The sequence below is a fragment of the Abramis brama genome (genome assembly GCF_963993115.1).
Source record: "Abramis brama genome assembly, chromosome: 5".
NCBI classification, from domain to species: domain Eukaryota; kingdom Metazoa; phylum Chordata; class Actinopteri; order Cypriniformes; family Leuciscidae; genus Abramis; species Abramis brama.
The window spans coordinates 8,629,520-8,647,071 of NC_139967.1; the positions used below are offsets into that span (position 1 = coordinate 8,629,520).

General features: G+C 40.0%; 1 protein-coding gene across 1 annotated transcript in view; it reads right to left on the reverse strand.

Moving 5' to 3' along the window:
• Positions 1–718: 718 nt before the first annotated feature.
• npffr1l2 (neuropeptide FF receptor 1 like 2) overlaps positions 719–17,552 on the reverse strand; it is a gene marked incomplete at its 5' end in the record, with an annotated part of 39,582 nt that continues 22,748 nt past the window's right edge. The window contains 3 exons of the mRNA XM_084114315.1: positions 719–1,818; positions 4,255–4,354; positions 13,780–14,169. Of these exons, the coding sequence (XP_083970441.1) occupies positions 819–1,818; positions 4,255–4,354; positions 13,780–14,169 (1,490 nt within the window). The 3' untranslated portion in view covers positions 719–818. The remainder of the gene's footprint in view (positions 1,819–4,254; positions 4,355–13,779; positions 14,170–17,552) is intronic.

Sequence of the window (17,552 nt, forward strand, 5' to 3'; positions counted from 1 at the left end):
CCTCACATCTTCACCACACTGCTGTTCTGTTTTCTCATATAGTGAACAACAGTAGCTATATCAAATATGACATATGGCATCTTTCCCCTTTGGTATTAACCATGTGTGTTCACTCCAATGGTTTTCACAACAGTTATAAAAGCACTAATTTACATAATAAAGGACACACACAAATACAATATACAAAATACAATGCAGATTTCAGGAAATATTTGTGCAGCTGTGCAATACCGTCTTGAGAAATGATAAACACAGCCAATTTAGTGATCGCAGAAAAACAGATGTTGCCTGATCTGAGAAAAACAGGTTTAAACGTCATTTCGCAGACTCCAATTCAAATATCAGAAATGTTTTGTACAAGATTAAAATGTTTGAAATTGAGTATGTTACCAAGTATCCCACAGATTTTCCTGTTGGATGTTTAGACTAGACATTTATTTTAAATATATATATATATTTTTTTTTTTTTGTTGCAAGAATTTGGTGAATTAAAATCTTTTAATTGCAAATTAAATTCTGTTGAAAAGCTAAAGTTTGTAAACAAATGCTTTACAATGCATTATATGACTTCATATGACCTCCTTTAACATTGCTCTCGTTTGCACTTTCCAGGAAACAAAATAGAGCTTGAGAATTTTGAGTCCAAAAATGAGTTAAATCAGCCTTTGAGTGTTTCAAGTGTTTTCACAGAAATGTTCTGATGAGATCAGTACTGACTTGATCTAATGATCTCAATTTTCATATCTCACTTTACATTAAAGATCTGTGGAGTCTCAACTGCCCACAACCAGAGTCCATTAATCGCATAAATAATCCACCTATTCATCCCAGGCTTGGTTTTTACCCCTTCTGATAGGACTTTCTGGCTCCTCCATCTGAAAGACTTTTTGGTTTGTGACCCCTTTTGTCCCAGATCCCGCACTGGATCCTGTGTCATTTGAGCAGGCCGAGTTATTACCAAGCCGACCAGTTCTCCTGTGCTCCAACTCCAGAGACGTCCCGGAGTTCTTCAGATCGCCGTCATTGTAGACCCGGTTCCTTGCACCGAAATTCAGGGGATTGGAGTTGACCGCAGGATCCCTAACGTCTCCTCCTGCTTTCCGTTGCATTCCGCTCTTCACAGACATTCCCTCGCAGCAGCACGAATGCGTACTGCACACCGCCTGAAAGCCCCTCTTGAAGTTCTCATTGTAGTATCCGTAGATGATGGGATTGACGCTAGAGTTTGAGAAGGCCAACCAGTGAGCGAATGGGAACACATAGCCGCTCAGCATCTCCAAGTTGTCTTCGTTCAGACCTCCGTAGTCCGTGAGGAGCATCAGGGTCCACAGAGGCAGCCAGGAGAGTGTGAATAACAGAGCCACGACGCTCAGCATTTTGATCACTTTGATCTTCTTTTGGGAAACGAGGGGCCGGCCTTTCTGCTGGGCTCCAGGAGCTGGAGGGGAGGTGTGAGACTGTCCCGTTTCGTGCTGATCGTTTCCAGAGATCACAGAGGTGGTGTAGAGTTTGATCCCGATACGTCCATACATAAGCGTGATCAAGGTGAGGGGAATAAGGTAAATGTGTGCAAACAGGACGGTGGTGTACACTTTTCTCATCTGTGGGTTGGCCCAGTTCTCAAAGCATGAGAAAAGTGTGTATGTTTGGTTGTAGTCTTCATTGTTGACCATGTAATGATGCTCCACTCTCTCCACAGTCAACATCACAGCTGATGGACACATAATCACCACTGCAAGCACCCAGATCATCACTATGGTCACCTTAGCAACCAGTAGGGTGAGTTTAGGTTGGAAAGGGTACACAATGCAACGGAACCTGGAGGAGATTGGAATAGAGCTCTTTACAGCTGGAATAAATCCATCAGGCATAAACTGTACACCAAAATGCCTTTTTCTGTAATTATTTTCTTCCGCTTACTTCCCCTTTTGTCGTATTTTATCATAAAACATAATGTCTTTATTTAAAGCGGTTATGAAATGGAAAATCAAAATGTCCTTGATATTTACACATATAAGAGGTTGCTCTTCAACTCCCCAGTTTAAAATGATTAAACTGGAAATGCTGGTACATTTATTTATATTCTTTTAAGTGTGTTTGTAATGTATGTCAAACCAGCATTTAGCACTGTTAGGAGACTAAGTTAAAACACTGCTAGAGTGCTGCTAATCAAATCGCTACATACACTGATTAGCAATATTTTTGAGTTGAATATTATATATTGTGTGAAGGAAGTGTAGTCAAGTTGAACATACAGTATGTTGGTGTAGTTTGTGTACCGTTGCTATTATCAACCTATTACACAATGTGTAGCTAGTGTTGTACTGTAGTCATTATTTAAGAAAGCAATACGTATATAGATAAATACTCTGGCCATCTCAAACATCAAAAAAGATGTCACACAGGCTGTGGGGGAGGGCATGTAAACCGTGCAAGGAATTTTGCCAATCACAGCAGTGGGCATTTATTGCATTTATGAAAGAGACTAAGCCCATTGAACTGAGGTGTTTTTTCAACAGAGAGTGAAAAACATTATTGAAAATTATAATTTTTTACAAATATTTTAATGTTTTTGGAGCAAAAACTAACTTTTTGCCAAAGATGCTATTTGCTATTTGCTAACTTCATAAGCTAACCTCCAGAAACATAATATAAAGATCTGAAAATGCATTTCATGACCCCTTTGGACTATTTCTTCTAGATCTGCTGTACAGCCGGAACACACTTTGATGCATTATTTTCCTGTTATAACTGTAAAGCTGCCTAGAAACAATCAGTATTGTAAAAAGGTGTAAATAAACGTGACTTGACCTGACTATTTATCGCATTAGATCAGAGGAGTAACACTGAATGAATCTCACAGACAAAACAATGAAATGAATCTGACTTTGAATCTCACAAGGCCTGCTTCACAGCTTAGATGTGATAGATAGATCACATAGTGAAAAAGTTAATTTCAAACCCTGATAATATGTTTTGTGTGTGCGTAAAGCTGTGCAAAAGTCTTAGGCACATTAGTATTTTCACATCCCAAAAAATGGTTTTAAGCCAGTTATTTATATTTTGGAGTGTGTCTCCAAGACGCTTGAAAAAACCTACCAGCAAAGCTACCTGAAAAAAAGTGAACGCAAAGGGTGGTCACACTAGCCTTGAAATCTAGACGCACCCTAGCGGCAGCAAAATTTATTTTGCAGCCAGGGTAGTCTAGCAATTCTCCGTTGACTTACGGAGCTGTAAAAACCTAAATTGGGTCAGGCCAATCACATCGTGTATAGAGTAGGCTGGGCGGGCTTAACATAATGACGACAGAGTTTCGATGGTTCCCTGCTACTTGAAAACAAAGAATGGCGGCTGCTGGCGAACAGTCTTTCGAATCGGCTTTGGCCGTGACTCTGGAGGACTTGGAGTTAAGTTTTTCTTTGAGAAAAGAGCAAAGAATGGCACTTAAGTCATTCTTAAAAAAGGAAGATGTGTTCATAATTTTGCCGGCCAGATATGGCAAAAGTTGAATCTATCAACTAGCTCCGCTTTTGGGAAAACGCTCTGGTTGGTTGAAGCGCTGTCCTATTGCGTGCAGAGTGAGTTTGAAAGACAGCCGTTTATCCCGCCCCTCGGATTGAGCCGTGTCTATGGTGAGTTGCCAGACCTAACATCTTGATGTAGGTCTGGCTTGCCAGGCTATGGTCACACCAAATATTGATTTGATTTTGTTTATAGAAGTTAATTGATAAATAAAATCTATTTATGACATTATTTTTGAAAGCATCCTCACTTTACAGCATTGTTACACAAGTGCCTAAAACCTTTCACAGTACAGCAGCTATGCAGGTTTCTTCAATCTTGGAGACATTGCCACAGTTCTTCTGAATTTAGTCTGTCTCAGTTTTTTCTGTTTCTTCATGTAATCACAGACTCGATAAGATCAGATCTCCGTGTGGATGCTACCAGCTGTTGTCAGACTCCTTGTGCATTATTACAATTAATGGCAGAAGGAATGTTTGGAAATGTAAACTGATATTTCCTACTGACACACTACAGCAAAGAAATAAATAACTGGCTTAAAACCATTTGTGTGTGTGTGTGTGTGTGTGTGTGTGTGTGCGTGTGTTTGCACAGTACTGTATTAATTTCAAACATTTTTATAAAAATATTTTGTTTAATGTCTTTATTTCATTTCAAATATATATAATTTAGAATTGGATTTTAAAGTATTCTTGACAAGTTTCATCAGATTCATGTAATGACATCACTGACCTGTCCACTGCAATGGCCACAAGTGTGAACACAGAGGCAGACACAGACATACCCTGTACCAGACCACTCATCTTACAGACTGTGTTTGTGAACGGCCAACCTTGGAGGAAAAAAGAGAGAAAAAAGTAATGATTGACAAGGTAAATTGGGCTTTACACAACCCCCTCAAAACACACACATACGCACACACACACACACACTTACTTTCAGCGGAGAGAGAGAGCAACCTAAGAAACCAAGAAAAATGGCTGAAAGCAGAGTGAGAGTAAAAGATTATTCTCGCTTTATCAGCAGGCTGTCTAGCGTGAAAAGCCAGATCTGGATTTGTTTCCTTTACCTTTGTGTCAAGACAGTGGTTCCCTCGAGATTTTCCTATGGTTTTTTATAAGGTAGTTTTTCAGTTTATGAGTAAAATAAGGTCTATGATAAACACAACTTGATGATGCTTAGACGTTAGAAACATAAGTTTTTTTTAAATGAACATAATTCTAGACATATTCAGATATTATGTAACAGCATGAGGGAGAATATAACAGTTGCCTCCAAAAACTCAGCAGGCAAACATACAGCTCAAAGACGGATGACACAAAACATGGAGAGTGGAGACAAAAAGTGTAATGCTCAGCAGGCTAAATAGAGTAGTATCCTCAGAAAGACGTTGCTTCAGCTAAATAAGAAAATGTCAAATGTTAAACTAAACTTAAAATTGCAATATATATATATATATATATATATATATATATATATATATATATAGCCTATATTATATATATAATTTTTTTACATTCAAAGAGGGCAAGCATAAAACGGCAAAATCTGGAAAGTGCGTAGTTTATGTCGTGTGTTTCACGCAGCGCTGGGATTTGCACAATTGTGTGCGATTAAACAGATTGCCTTGAAAGTTGTATGTGTCGCTTTAGTTGTTTGATGAGTGAAAATGAATGAAGATGAGGCTGATGCGCTTATAGAGGGTAAAAGGGAGCGTAAGCTCACCGCAAAGGCTTGGGAGTTAAAGATTGAATCGCTACAAAAGGACCGTATCCAAAGTGAATAAAATAAAAAATGTGATTGCTTCAATGAAAGAGCTTATGCAAAATGATGAAAATTCATTCAAAGTTTGCTCTTTGCTGGAAACATTGAAGCTTTTGAGAGATGATGTCACTTTGCATGAGAGTGTGATTCCTTTACTTCCCGCTGAGGAACAAATAAAGCTAAATGAATGGTATGGCTCAGTTTTTCGGTTCAACAAGGGGTTTATAGAAGATGGAGCAATGGCTGTCTGATCTTAAACCTTTGAAAACTTCATTGACTCCTACCATAGCAGCAGCATCTGAACAGAGAAATGAATGTCCTCTGTCATCTCATTAGATGGAATACCAACAATGACTATGGCGGTTCAAGGGCAATCTCCTTCAAATGATTTGTTGCCTGCTGCTGAAACCTCTGATGCAAATGCAAATTCACTAAGGATTCTGAACCAAAGTGAGGAATGTACTGCATTGACTTGAGCATTTCATGGATGAGATCAAACCAACTGATAGTATTTCAAATCTATTCAGCAAAAAATCAAGTAAAAGGAGTTCTTCTCGTTTACGATCTAGTAGCTCATCGACATCATCTGCTTGCCTTCAAGCTGAAGCTGAAGTGGTGGCTTCATTAGCCAGTCAGCAAATGCTGCAACAGAAGCATGCTGTGAAAGAAGAAGAGGAGCGTTTCAGAAAGAAAAAGGAACAAATTGATCTTCAAACTAAAATAGCTGTGTCTATGGCTAAAGCCAACGTGTATAGGTCTGCTTCATTAGAACAAAGCATGCATTCGGAAGTAAGAAAACTATGAAAGGAAAAGGATGAAGCGATCTGCTCTAATTCAATGGCAGTGGCATCAGTTCAAGTTGACACACATGTCGAGTCACAGTCTTTGTTTGTTAATTCAACAGGAGAAGCAAGAAATAAGGAAAGTAATTCTCAGCTTCAGCCTATGCAACAACCAAGGTCCATAACACCATTTCAGCCAACTGCATCTGTGAATGGGCAGCTACTCAGTAATCATGGTAGCAATGTACCTTTTTCAGGACAATCACTAACGGATGGAGAACAAGGAAATATATTGCGTCTTATGGAAAAACAAAATGAAATTACTGCCATGTTGGTGAAACACCATTACTTAAATTACTTCATTCAAGGAGGTTGTGGAAAAAAGAGCAAACAACTATGGTGATTGTTTCTATTTTCTTGAGCAGTATACCCGAGGTCAACCTAGAGAACTTGTCAGAAGTTGTCAACACATGACTTCCACGCAGGGTTACATGAAAGCCAAGACCCTACTTAAGGAACATTTTGGAAACAAACTCAAAATCTCTTCAGCATATATGGACAAAGTGCTCTCTTGGAAGTTCATTAAACCTAAGGATACTAGGGCTTTACAAGATTATCATCTTTTTCTTAGAGCTTGCTGTAATGCTATGGAGGATGTTCGTTATATGAAAGAGTTAAACTTGGCTATCAACATGCAAATAATTCTTTCAAAGTTGCCTTTTAAGCTCAGAGACAAATGGGGTGCAGTTGTTACATAAAGTATACGCGGATGCAAGTAAAAGATTCCTTAGATAGAAAGATAGCAACTCAAAGTCCAACACCACTGACAGCAGGAGAGTGGTGACGCAGGGACTTCGATGGGCAACCCTGGAATGATGAGTGATGATCAGAGTGTAGAATCCACAAAGGAACTAGAAACAGGAATCCAGCCTGGCACGTAGTACTTAAAAGCAGACGAGAGAACACAAGACGAAAGACAAGGCATTAAATAGGCTGGCTGATGGAATGCAGCTGGCGCTGAATCAGGTAGTCAGGGAATCAGGTAATAAGCGGTAACGCCCACACGAAACACTCAGTACGAACACCACACACACACACACACACAAGACGAGAGAGAGACAGTGGATCTAACAACCGTGATAGCAGTGGCGTGTGATCTGCAGGAAAAACGTAAAGGAACCAGCAGCATTTAAAGACATTTAAGGATTTAGAGAGAAGCAAGTAAAAAATGCAACAGATCCTTTGTTTGGAAACATCTTAGAGGCTCCTTTTGGTGGAGGTCGAAGCATGATTCGTTCTAAGACTAAGGGAAGTAGTTTTGCTACCACTGTTACTGTACCAGGTATGGAAGATGTTGGGAAAACTAATAAAGGAATTGCATCCTGTCTTTGTTGTGGCAAAAATCCATAAAGAAAAGCTGGACTTTCTGAAGAAGAAAGGAATCTGTTTTGGCTGTCTATGTACAGGCCATATTAGCAGAGATTGTAAGAAGCACATAACATGCAGTATGTGTGGCTCTAAACATCCCAGCATCCTTCATGTCTTTCAGCGTGATAAACCAAAAGCAAGCAGTGGGCAGTGCTCTGATCTCTGTTCAGTCCAGTAGACTTACTGGGGCCGGTGAAGATGCTTGTGCCTTGTCCATTCTTCCAGTATGTGTTAAATCTAAGAATGGAAACAAAATAGTGGAAACCTATTGCCTAATATATGGAAACTATGCCTTTTTAGATCCAGGCAGTTCAGCGACCTTTTGTATAGAAAGTCTTATGGATAAGCTTAATGTTTACGGCAAAAAAATGCATATTCTGCTTAAAACCATGAATCAAGACAAATCGGTTTCCAGCTGTTCTCAAGGATCTAGAAGTTGCTGGATTGGATCAGACACATTATTGTTCACTTCCTGAAGTGTATTCCCAGAAAAGTATGCCAGTTTCTAAATCCAATATTCCCATGCAGAGCGATCTTGTTCCATGGCCTTATTTAAATAGTATACACTTGCCCTCAAAAGAAGCAGGAGTTGAGCTCTTAATTGGAGCAAATGTACCAGAGGCACTGGAGCCATGGCAGGTTGTTCGCAGTCAAATGAATGGACCATATGTGGTAAGAACCATACTTGGATGGACAGTGAATGGACCGCTTAAAGGAATGGAAAGGAATGGAACTTTCTGTAATGACCAACCTCACGTGACTGTTAACAGGATCTCTGTCTTAAAATTGGATGAGCTTTGGGAACAACAGTTTAAGACCGATTTCCCTGAAAATGCTCTGGATGAACTGGTAGGGATGTCTAAAGAAGATAATCAGTTCATGGATCTCGTATCTCAGTCTTTAAAACTTATAGATGGTCATTACTGCATTGCCCCTCAAGAATAAAGATGTGGTCCTACCAAACAAATAAAATAGTTGCAGAACAGCGGGCTTTGAGTCTGCAAAGAAAATTCAGAAAATACTCCGCATTTCAAGCAGTATGAAATGTGCAGAGGACCATGGAAGTTTGTTTAATTGCAAGATGGCAGAGGTCATCCGGAAACACTTCTATGTGGATGATTATCTTAATTCAGTGCCCACAGAATCTGATGCTATTCAACTATAAGGAGCTTCATGCAATGTGTGCTAAAGGTGGATTCCATCTGGATGGATGAGCAACAGTCGGGAGGTGTTCAATTCCATACCAAAAGAAGACAGGGTGAAAGAGGTAAAAGACCTTGACTTGAACCATGTTGTGCTTCCGATGGAAAGGGTACTAGGTGTACAGTGGTGTGCCAAATCTGACACCTTCAGATTTAAGGTAGTAATAAAGGACAGACATTTTACCAGAAGAGGGATACTTTTCCGTGGTTAGTGCTATATATGATCCTCTTGGATTTTTGTCTCCAGTAGTTCTTTCCGCAAAGAAGATTCTTCAAGATCTTTGCAGGGAAGGGGTTGGATGAAATAGTGTTATACCCATCAAATATGTACAGAAATGGAGAAATTGGCTCGAATATCTTCATGGCTTGGAGAAATCTGAGACAAAAAGATGTTTGAAACCGGCAGCTCAGTTACATCATTTCTCGGATGCCAGTGAGGAAGGCTATGGCGTTGTGTCTTACCTACTTCTCCAAAACAATCAGAACATTGTACATTCTGTCTTCTTGATGGGTAAGGCTCGAGTTACAGCCGCCACTCTCGCCAGTCGAATGGACAGGCTATGGAAAAGAGATCTAAGGATGAAATTACAAGATTCTGTGTTTTGGTCTGACAGCACTGCTGTGCTAAAGTATATTCAAAACGAGTCCTCTAGATTTAAGTGTTTTGTTGCGAACAGTGTTAGTTGATTTTTTGGATAGTTCACCCAAAAATAAAAATTCTGTCATCATTTACTCACCCTTATGTTGTTACAAACCTGTATGACTTTCTTTCTTCTGCTGAACACAAAAGAAGATATTTCGAAGAATGTCGGTAATCAAACAGTTGAGAGTAGCCATTGACTTCCATAGTATTTTTTCCTACTATGGAAGTCAATGGCTACTCTCAACTGTCTGGTTACCAACATTCATCGAAATATATTCTTTTCAGTTCAACCGAAGAAAGAAACTCATGCAGGTTTAGAACAACTTGAGGGTGAGTAAATGATGATAGAATATCCCGTAGCTACGTCGTAGGCTGTGTGTAGCGCGCGTACCCTTCGGCGTACCCTGACGTGCACCTCTCCAAAAATGTAACAACGCGTCAACTCTAAGCGGACGCAAGTGCTGTGATTGGTCTGCTAGGACCGCTCCCTCGGGTTTCACATGCTCCCTCTGCATGTGTAATTGCGCGTCAACGTGGACAGCGACGCAAAAGTATAAATGAAAACCAACGCGTTGCCTGCAGCGTAGGTCCGACGCAGAAGTATAATGCGGCCTTTAGGGTCAAAAAGCCTTAAATTTTAAAAAAAAAATTCAAACAACCCCTACATCACATGTTGTTTGGGAGGGTTTCAAGAAAAATCTCCTCGCTCATCCAAAAACAAACTCCAGCATATTCAGTTGTCAGACATGGCTGGAACTTCAAATGGGATGAGGTTCTATGGTCAGATGAAACAAAAAAAAAGAACTTTTTGGCAGCAAACTCACCAGATGCGTTTGATGCTAACAGGGACAAAAAGTACCACATGCCCACGGTTATATATACTGCTGGATCTTTAATGTTGTGGGCCTATTTTTTTGCTGTTGGTCCTGGACATCTTGTTCAGATGCATGGTATCATGGATTCTAGCAAATATCAACAGATAAAAAATCAAAACCTGATGCTAGAAATCTTATAATGGGCTGTGGTTGGATCTTCCATCAACACTAAAGTGTCACTGAGCACAAAAAGAAGCTTCAGCCATGACCATCCCAGTCCCTGACCTGAACCCTATAGAAGATGAGTGGGCTGAACTGAAGAGAAGAAGCACCAACATGGATCTGGGAATCTGAAGGATCTGGAGAGATTCTGTCCCATACACTTAACATCATATATTTTTGCTATATTTCAGAATATATTTCAATGTATTTGGAATATATGCCACATATATTTTGACACTTTTGGGGACCCGTACAGAAAAAATACATTGAAATATATTCTGAAATATAACAAAAATATATGATGTTAAGTGTGAAATATATTTATTGGGCCAATTTCAAATATTTGCATATATTCCAAAATATATTCTGAAAATATATTTCAAATATATTTATTTTGTGTATGGGGTATGGAGGAATGGTCTCTGATCTATTGTCAGGTGTTCTCCAAACTTATCAGGCATAGGAGAAAACTCAGAGCTGTTATCTTGGCAAAAGGAGGTTGCAAAAAGCAAATAATTAATAAAAGGGTGCCAAAAATGATGACCAACGTGTTTTGGAGTGTTTTGATTTTCCCCCCACTTTCAATTCATTTACTTCAATAAAAGGTTGGAGTTTTGCAAAAAAAAAAATATGAAAACTTAAAAGGATAAACAATGCAGATTTATTGTTACAGCCATCTTTGATCATATTTACCAGTTGAGCCAGTAATTATGACCACAACTGTATCTCAGAGTAGCATAAGCTAGAATAGGGATGAATTCAAGGAAAGTAAAAACATAGAATTTTTTTATTTTTTATGATGAGGTTAAGTGCTCACGGAAGAGATGGGTTTTCAGCAGTCTTTTAAATACTGCATTCCGCATGGAGGTGGGGAGATCATTCCATCAGCAAGGAAAAGAGAACGAAAATGATCTGGAGAGTGATTTTGTGTGGAGAGTTGTGTTTTGAGAGGAGAGTTCTAAGCCTGTGGTAGATCTGTTAGCAAACATCAATGCCTTGAACTTGATGCGAGCAGCAAGTGTTAGTCAGAGATAAAGAGAGGTGTCACATAGGCCCTTTTGGGCTCGTTGAACAAGTTGACAAGACGTGCAGTAGCGTTCTGAATCATTTATAGAGGTTTGATTGCACATGATGGAAGTCCAGCCATAAGAGCATTGCAGTTATCAAGCCTAGAAATGACCAGGGCCTGGACAAGAAGTTGTGCTGCATGCTCAGTTAGGAAGGGCCTGATCTTCATGATGCTGTGTAGTGCAAACCTGATTGACCGAGCTGTCTTTGAAATGTGGTCTTTAAAGGTCAGCTGGTCTTCAAAGATTACTCCAAGATTTCTGGTCGACCTTGATGGGGTGATTGATGATGAACCTAGCTGGATGGTGAAATCGTGCTGTAGAGTCGGATTGGCAGGCAATACGAGAAGCTCAGTCTTTGCCAGTTTGAGCTGCAGGTGATGTTCTTTCATCCATTTCATCACAGCTTGAGATTAGTGCAGCTACTGTGGGATCATCTGGTTAAATTAAAGGTAGAGCTGTGTGTGATTAGCATAGCAATGGTAGGAGAACCCATGTGCCTGTATGATGGGTCCCAGTGATGTAGTGTATATGGAGAAGAGTGAGGGGCCCAAGAACTGAACCCTGAGGAACCCCCGTGATCAGTTGATGTGCTTTAGATACCTCCCCTCTTCAGGCAACCCTGAAAGACTTACCTATGAGATAGGATTCAAACCAGTGAAGTGGAGTTCCTATGATGCCCACTGATGAGAGGGTGGACAGAAGGATCTGATGATTCACAGTGTTGAAGGCAGCAGAGATCCAGGAGAATGAGAACTGATGTATAATAGATTTAATGTTCCTTTGAACTACAGAGAAACAGTTCTTTAATGGGAGCAACGCCACGAACACTGCATATAGGCTAATTCTGTCATGTGACACCACATTTATTTGTGTTAAAACCCTTTTTCTCAACAAAAAGTGTTTCCAACTTAGTTTTTCGTGACATGTGAAGTATCAACCTAAAAATTATGCGCTAAATTTAACTAGAAAAATATTGTGTTGACATTTGCACAGAATTATCGATAATTGGCTTTTTAATCAGTTATGTCGTCAAACATTTTGATGCGCTTAACCTTTTTTCACTCCACACTCTGCCAAACAGTCCAATCTGAGGAGGGAGGGTAAAGACTCTAGAGGAGGATGGGGAGCAGGCAGAATAAGACACCACTGAGACAATGACCTGGGAGGAGCCAGGGCAGAGACAGGAGGGTTCAGAGCATAGATGGGAGGAGCAGGAGGATGAGTTCCAGGTGGAACCAAGGGAGATTGCTGACTGGGGTAGATATGGTGGAGGTTGAGACCAAGGCGGAGCTGAGGGTGGTGCCAAAAGTCTGGAGGGCCACGGTGGAGCTGCTGGCAAGTATGACTGAGGTGGAGACTGTGGAATGAGGACAATGGTGGATCCGAAGGGAAGGAGGAGTAGATCCAGAGGCAGATGGGTCCGTGCAACAGAGTGGAACAACTGGAGGAGCTGAATGGTGACAGCGGAGACGAGGCAGATGAACTGGATGGCGTTGGCAGTGGAGGAGGGAAAGGGAGGCTGAGCATCTGCAACGAAGGAGACTTGGTACTGGGCATAACCAGTGACAACTTGGAAATATCCAGTGATGACTGAAACAATGAGGAACTGGCTGGGAGTGGAGATGACTGAAGTACAACAAAAACCTTCTCATTCAGCTCATCATGTAATACATTAATCCAGCTCTGTTTAAATACCTCATCCTCAGCGGCAGGAGGGTGGGCAGGGCTCATATTCAAGCAGACAAACTCCACTAAAATGCCATTCAACGACTGACGCTATTGCCAGCAAACACACCTGGATTGACTCTGCATTGGACTCGCGCTCCGGAATGAAGACCGCCTCTGGCGATTGCTTTGGCTCGATCTTTGTGGCAAGCTCAGGCTCCGAGTCAATAAAACAAGACAGGTCAATAAAACAAAACCACGTAAAGTTAACACAAGACAATGAACTAAGGGAGAAATTTTGCTTTTTGTTGTACTGAGCCAAAGTCTAATAGCAAGAACTGACATATGTACTGCAGCTAGTAAATGTCGGAATAGGTAAATGCTGTAGGAGTATTAGCTCTAGACTTGAGAAACTCTTAGCTCTGTGGGATTGAGAAACAACCCAGCATAATGCAGTGGAAAAGAGCTAACTGGCCTCAGGGTTCACTGCAGTAATAAGAGACTTGCTCTGTGGAGAAATGCTCAAAAGATGTGCTATATACAAAGCCATGAGCGGTGGAGAAATGTTTTTAGCTTAAGGAAGTGGTCAAGGCAAAAGACAGGATTAGGATTTGTTTTTTCTCTCTCTCCTTCACATGTTTGTGTCAGTGTATTGATGTGTTTTACCTGTAATGAGGTTGTCCACCAGGGTTGTTGGGATACAGAAGACGCCCACCAGAAGGTCACTAACGGCCAGGTTGAGGATGAAGAGGTTCGTGACCGTTCTCATCTGCCGGTTCTTCAGCACAATCAGACATACCAAGCCATTTCCCACCATGCACAACAGGAAGATGAAGAGGTAGGCCGCTGTCAGGGTGGCAGCCACAGACAGAGAATGCTGGTAATATGGGTAGTAGGTTATATTGGTGTGGTTGGTGACATTACTGTGGTTTGCGTAAGCATTCAGGAGACTGCTGTTCAAATAGAGTGTGGAAAGCTCCTGCAACATCTCCACTTCTGCTAGCTCGTCCTCCATGCTGTCAGAGTTCCTCTTGCTATGCTGGTTGCAGAAAGCACCTGAGGGTGAACAAATTGCACACACACCACAGTAGAGCCAATTCAAAACAGTAATGTCAAAACAGAGACAATAATGACTTTTCATTGTAAAATGCATTCATGCAAAGAATTTGAGCACCAGAGAGCATCAGGCTTTATGTGCAGTCAGTTTCAACAGGAAAGCTTGATATATCTAATGCATGGCGTATGAATGCTTTCCAGCATCTTCAGATTGATCAACAGCCCTAGCTCTTATAGACTGTCATTGTACATTTTTCTGTGATTTTATGCATAGTGAGTTTAGAACAAGACTACATTTGCATTTCTAGAAAATAAATTGCCAGAGCTGGCAAGGCAGTAAAAAATATGCATAAAAGAAAGTTTATATTGCTTTGGACTCCACTCTGAAGGGAGGGTGGGATCTTATGCTTTCAAAGCTAGCTTCCCTGCTGAAAAATGCTGGTTAGTGTTGGTCTAGCTGGTGGACCAGCATATCCATGCTGTTCTCAAGCAAATAGTAGCTTGTTTTTTTTTTCTCCTTTTATCTTCTGTGATTCTGTTTGTTAACTGCAGATGTCATCACTAATGTTCAATCATCACTTGTAAAGTGAATCTACTTTATTTCACTAACTGCAACTTTGATTTCGTGTTACTTTTACTCTTTATAGATTGGGACCACTGATCTATATAATGTCATTCTATATAGATCAGTGATTGGGACCATATGAAAGCGTCTGTTTAACACTTTACTGTGTACCAGTAACCAGCAACATGCTTTCTTCTTTTTTAGATGATTTCTAAAAATGTATTTGGAAAATTGTCTAAATAACTACGAACACACACTAAGAAACATGATATGTAACGCATATGCAAGTTTTGTTGTGGCCTTTTTGGGATCATATCAGCACCCCAAAGACAACATATGCTGGTTAACCCTACCTTTAAATATTGTCTGTATGTTTAGCAGTTTGGGCTGAAATAATTTCAGAAGTTGAATAGGATATGGGTTAAGTACAAACCTCTAGCTAGAATGCTTAAAGGGGTCATATAATGGTACATAACCATCATAAAATGATAGAAATCCATCCAGTGTTTTTTTTTTTTAAATCTTCTTATATGTTTCCCCCTCTCTCAAATCAAGCTGTTCGATTTTGTTGACGTCACAAAATCGACGCCCCTCCCACGATTGTTGATTGACAGGAGCGTTTCAACACAGACCCGCCCTTGCTCGTGAGCGAGCTGTCAATCATAGCCCGCTCGGACCGGCGCGGCCATTGTTGATAGCTGGAGCACTGAGCAGAATGGCGTCTAAGCAGTAGCGTAACTTTGTTTTAAAAAGTGGGTGGGACAGGTGGGGGGAGGGGGGGTAACTCAATGCTAAATCATAAAACAGATGTATGTACAATAACATTACATTACGATGTCCAGCAATCGATTTAAATAGTACAGTGATTGGGTTTAATTAGTCGTTTAATGAGGCCTATTATATGTTGATCCGACTATTTTAAACGTGTAATTAAATGGTCCAGGGGCAGAATTTTCGCCCAGCGTGTCAGAGGTTGTCGGTTCTAACCGCACTCATATATATATTTTTTTTTTTTTTTTCTTGATTTATGTTTTTCAGTGGTTGTATATCAGGCATGGACAAGTTTGTGTGCATTTTGTTTTGTAATTTAACCGGAACGAATAGAGAGTCTCTCCACAACGGATTGAAGCGCGCGTCCGAGTGAAGACTGTGCGCGAGCCACAAACAAACACAGTATCCGCGCCACTAATCGCAGCGGCAACGAGCACTTTGATCACTTGATTTCAAAAACAACACATTTCAGCGCTAGATCGCCTCTTATTTGACAAACTAATGAAATTAATGCTCTGGTAGTTAACTGGAGATGTTTTGTTTATTTGTATTGGTACATTCATGCCGCGAGATGTTTCAAAAGTGGTGGGGACAATATCGACCTTAGCAAAAAGTGGTGGGGACATGTCCCACCCGCAAATTACGCCTAAGCGATTGTGGTGTTCTGTTCTTCGGTGCAATAAGGAACACAGCAGTCATTTTGATGTTCCTAAATCCGTACAGCCGAAGACGCAGTGGCTGAGTTTGTTTTCGAATGGAATATTCCCCACAACGTCAATGCTTTCATGTTTGCGAGAATCATTTCACACACCAGACTGCTTCACAAACGAGGTCAGTAAAAAGCTGTTTTTGCTAAGAAGCTGCTCCTGAAAAAAGGATCGGTACCAACTATTCGTGTTCCTGCTGCACCTCCAGAAGAACTGAAGTGAGTGTAACGTTTTATTAACCTTTATATTAATATTTATATTTATCTTTGCAAATCGCTTGCACGCTTCATGATGAATGCGGCTATTTTTACACTCAGGGTACATTACGGCATGTTTTGTACGACGTTCTCAATATAATTCATAATCCCACGTTTATAATGAACAACGAGTTAGGGTGTACGCACAGAACAGAGGGGTAGGGGGAGCAAAGCTCATTATCATTTAAAGACACATGCACTGAATCGGCGTGTTGAAAACAGAGCTGTTTTTGACCAGGTAAAATAAGTGTTTTCTTACAATACTAATGAGAATTTTTAAGTATATTACAAACTTTTAATTTAGACCCTAAAGAATCATATTAGCTTGTACAAAAATGGCATTATATGACCCCTTTAAGGAATATCAATAGAGTGCAGTCTTAAAGGGATAATTCTTCCAAAAATGAAAATTCTGTCATCATTTTTTTGCCCTCAAGTCTTTTCAAACCTGTGTTTATTTATTTTTTCTGCAGACAAAAGACAAAAAAGATATTGATTGGGAACCTAAACTGTTTAGTTACAAACATTCTTTTAAATATCTTCTTTTGTGTTCCACAGATGAAAATTTTTGGTCAGACTTGGTCAGAACGCCTACAATATTGATCAGAGTGAAATAGTTTGTGTATTAATTATGATGGATAAAAAATGTGTTGTTCTTTGTGCAGGTCTCTTTTTTTTTTACAGGAATAGACACATACAGGCAGTAATATATATGTAACACAAAGGACAACATTCTGAGTGAAAGTTAACTGGAAAGATGAAATTTAAATCCATGAACTTACAGCACTAATTGTTCTGTCTGTTGCCATTGCTTTTAAACTGATGTTTTAATGGGAGTCCTAATTCATGTTTCACACAAGCTTGGGGCATAGATCAAAACAATTAAACACTACAATACAACATAATCATCTAACCACGGAACTGTTATTATTACTGACCAACATAAAAAAAAAGTTAAAAAAACAATATTTCAAAGACTTTGAGACATGTATGTTCTTGTCATTAAACTCTTGTTCAACTGTGAATAAAATGGGAATGATTCTACCCACGTGGTCTCAATTTCTCCAACCATTAAGGACCTCA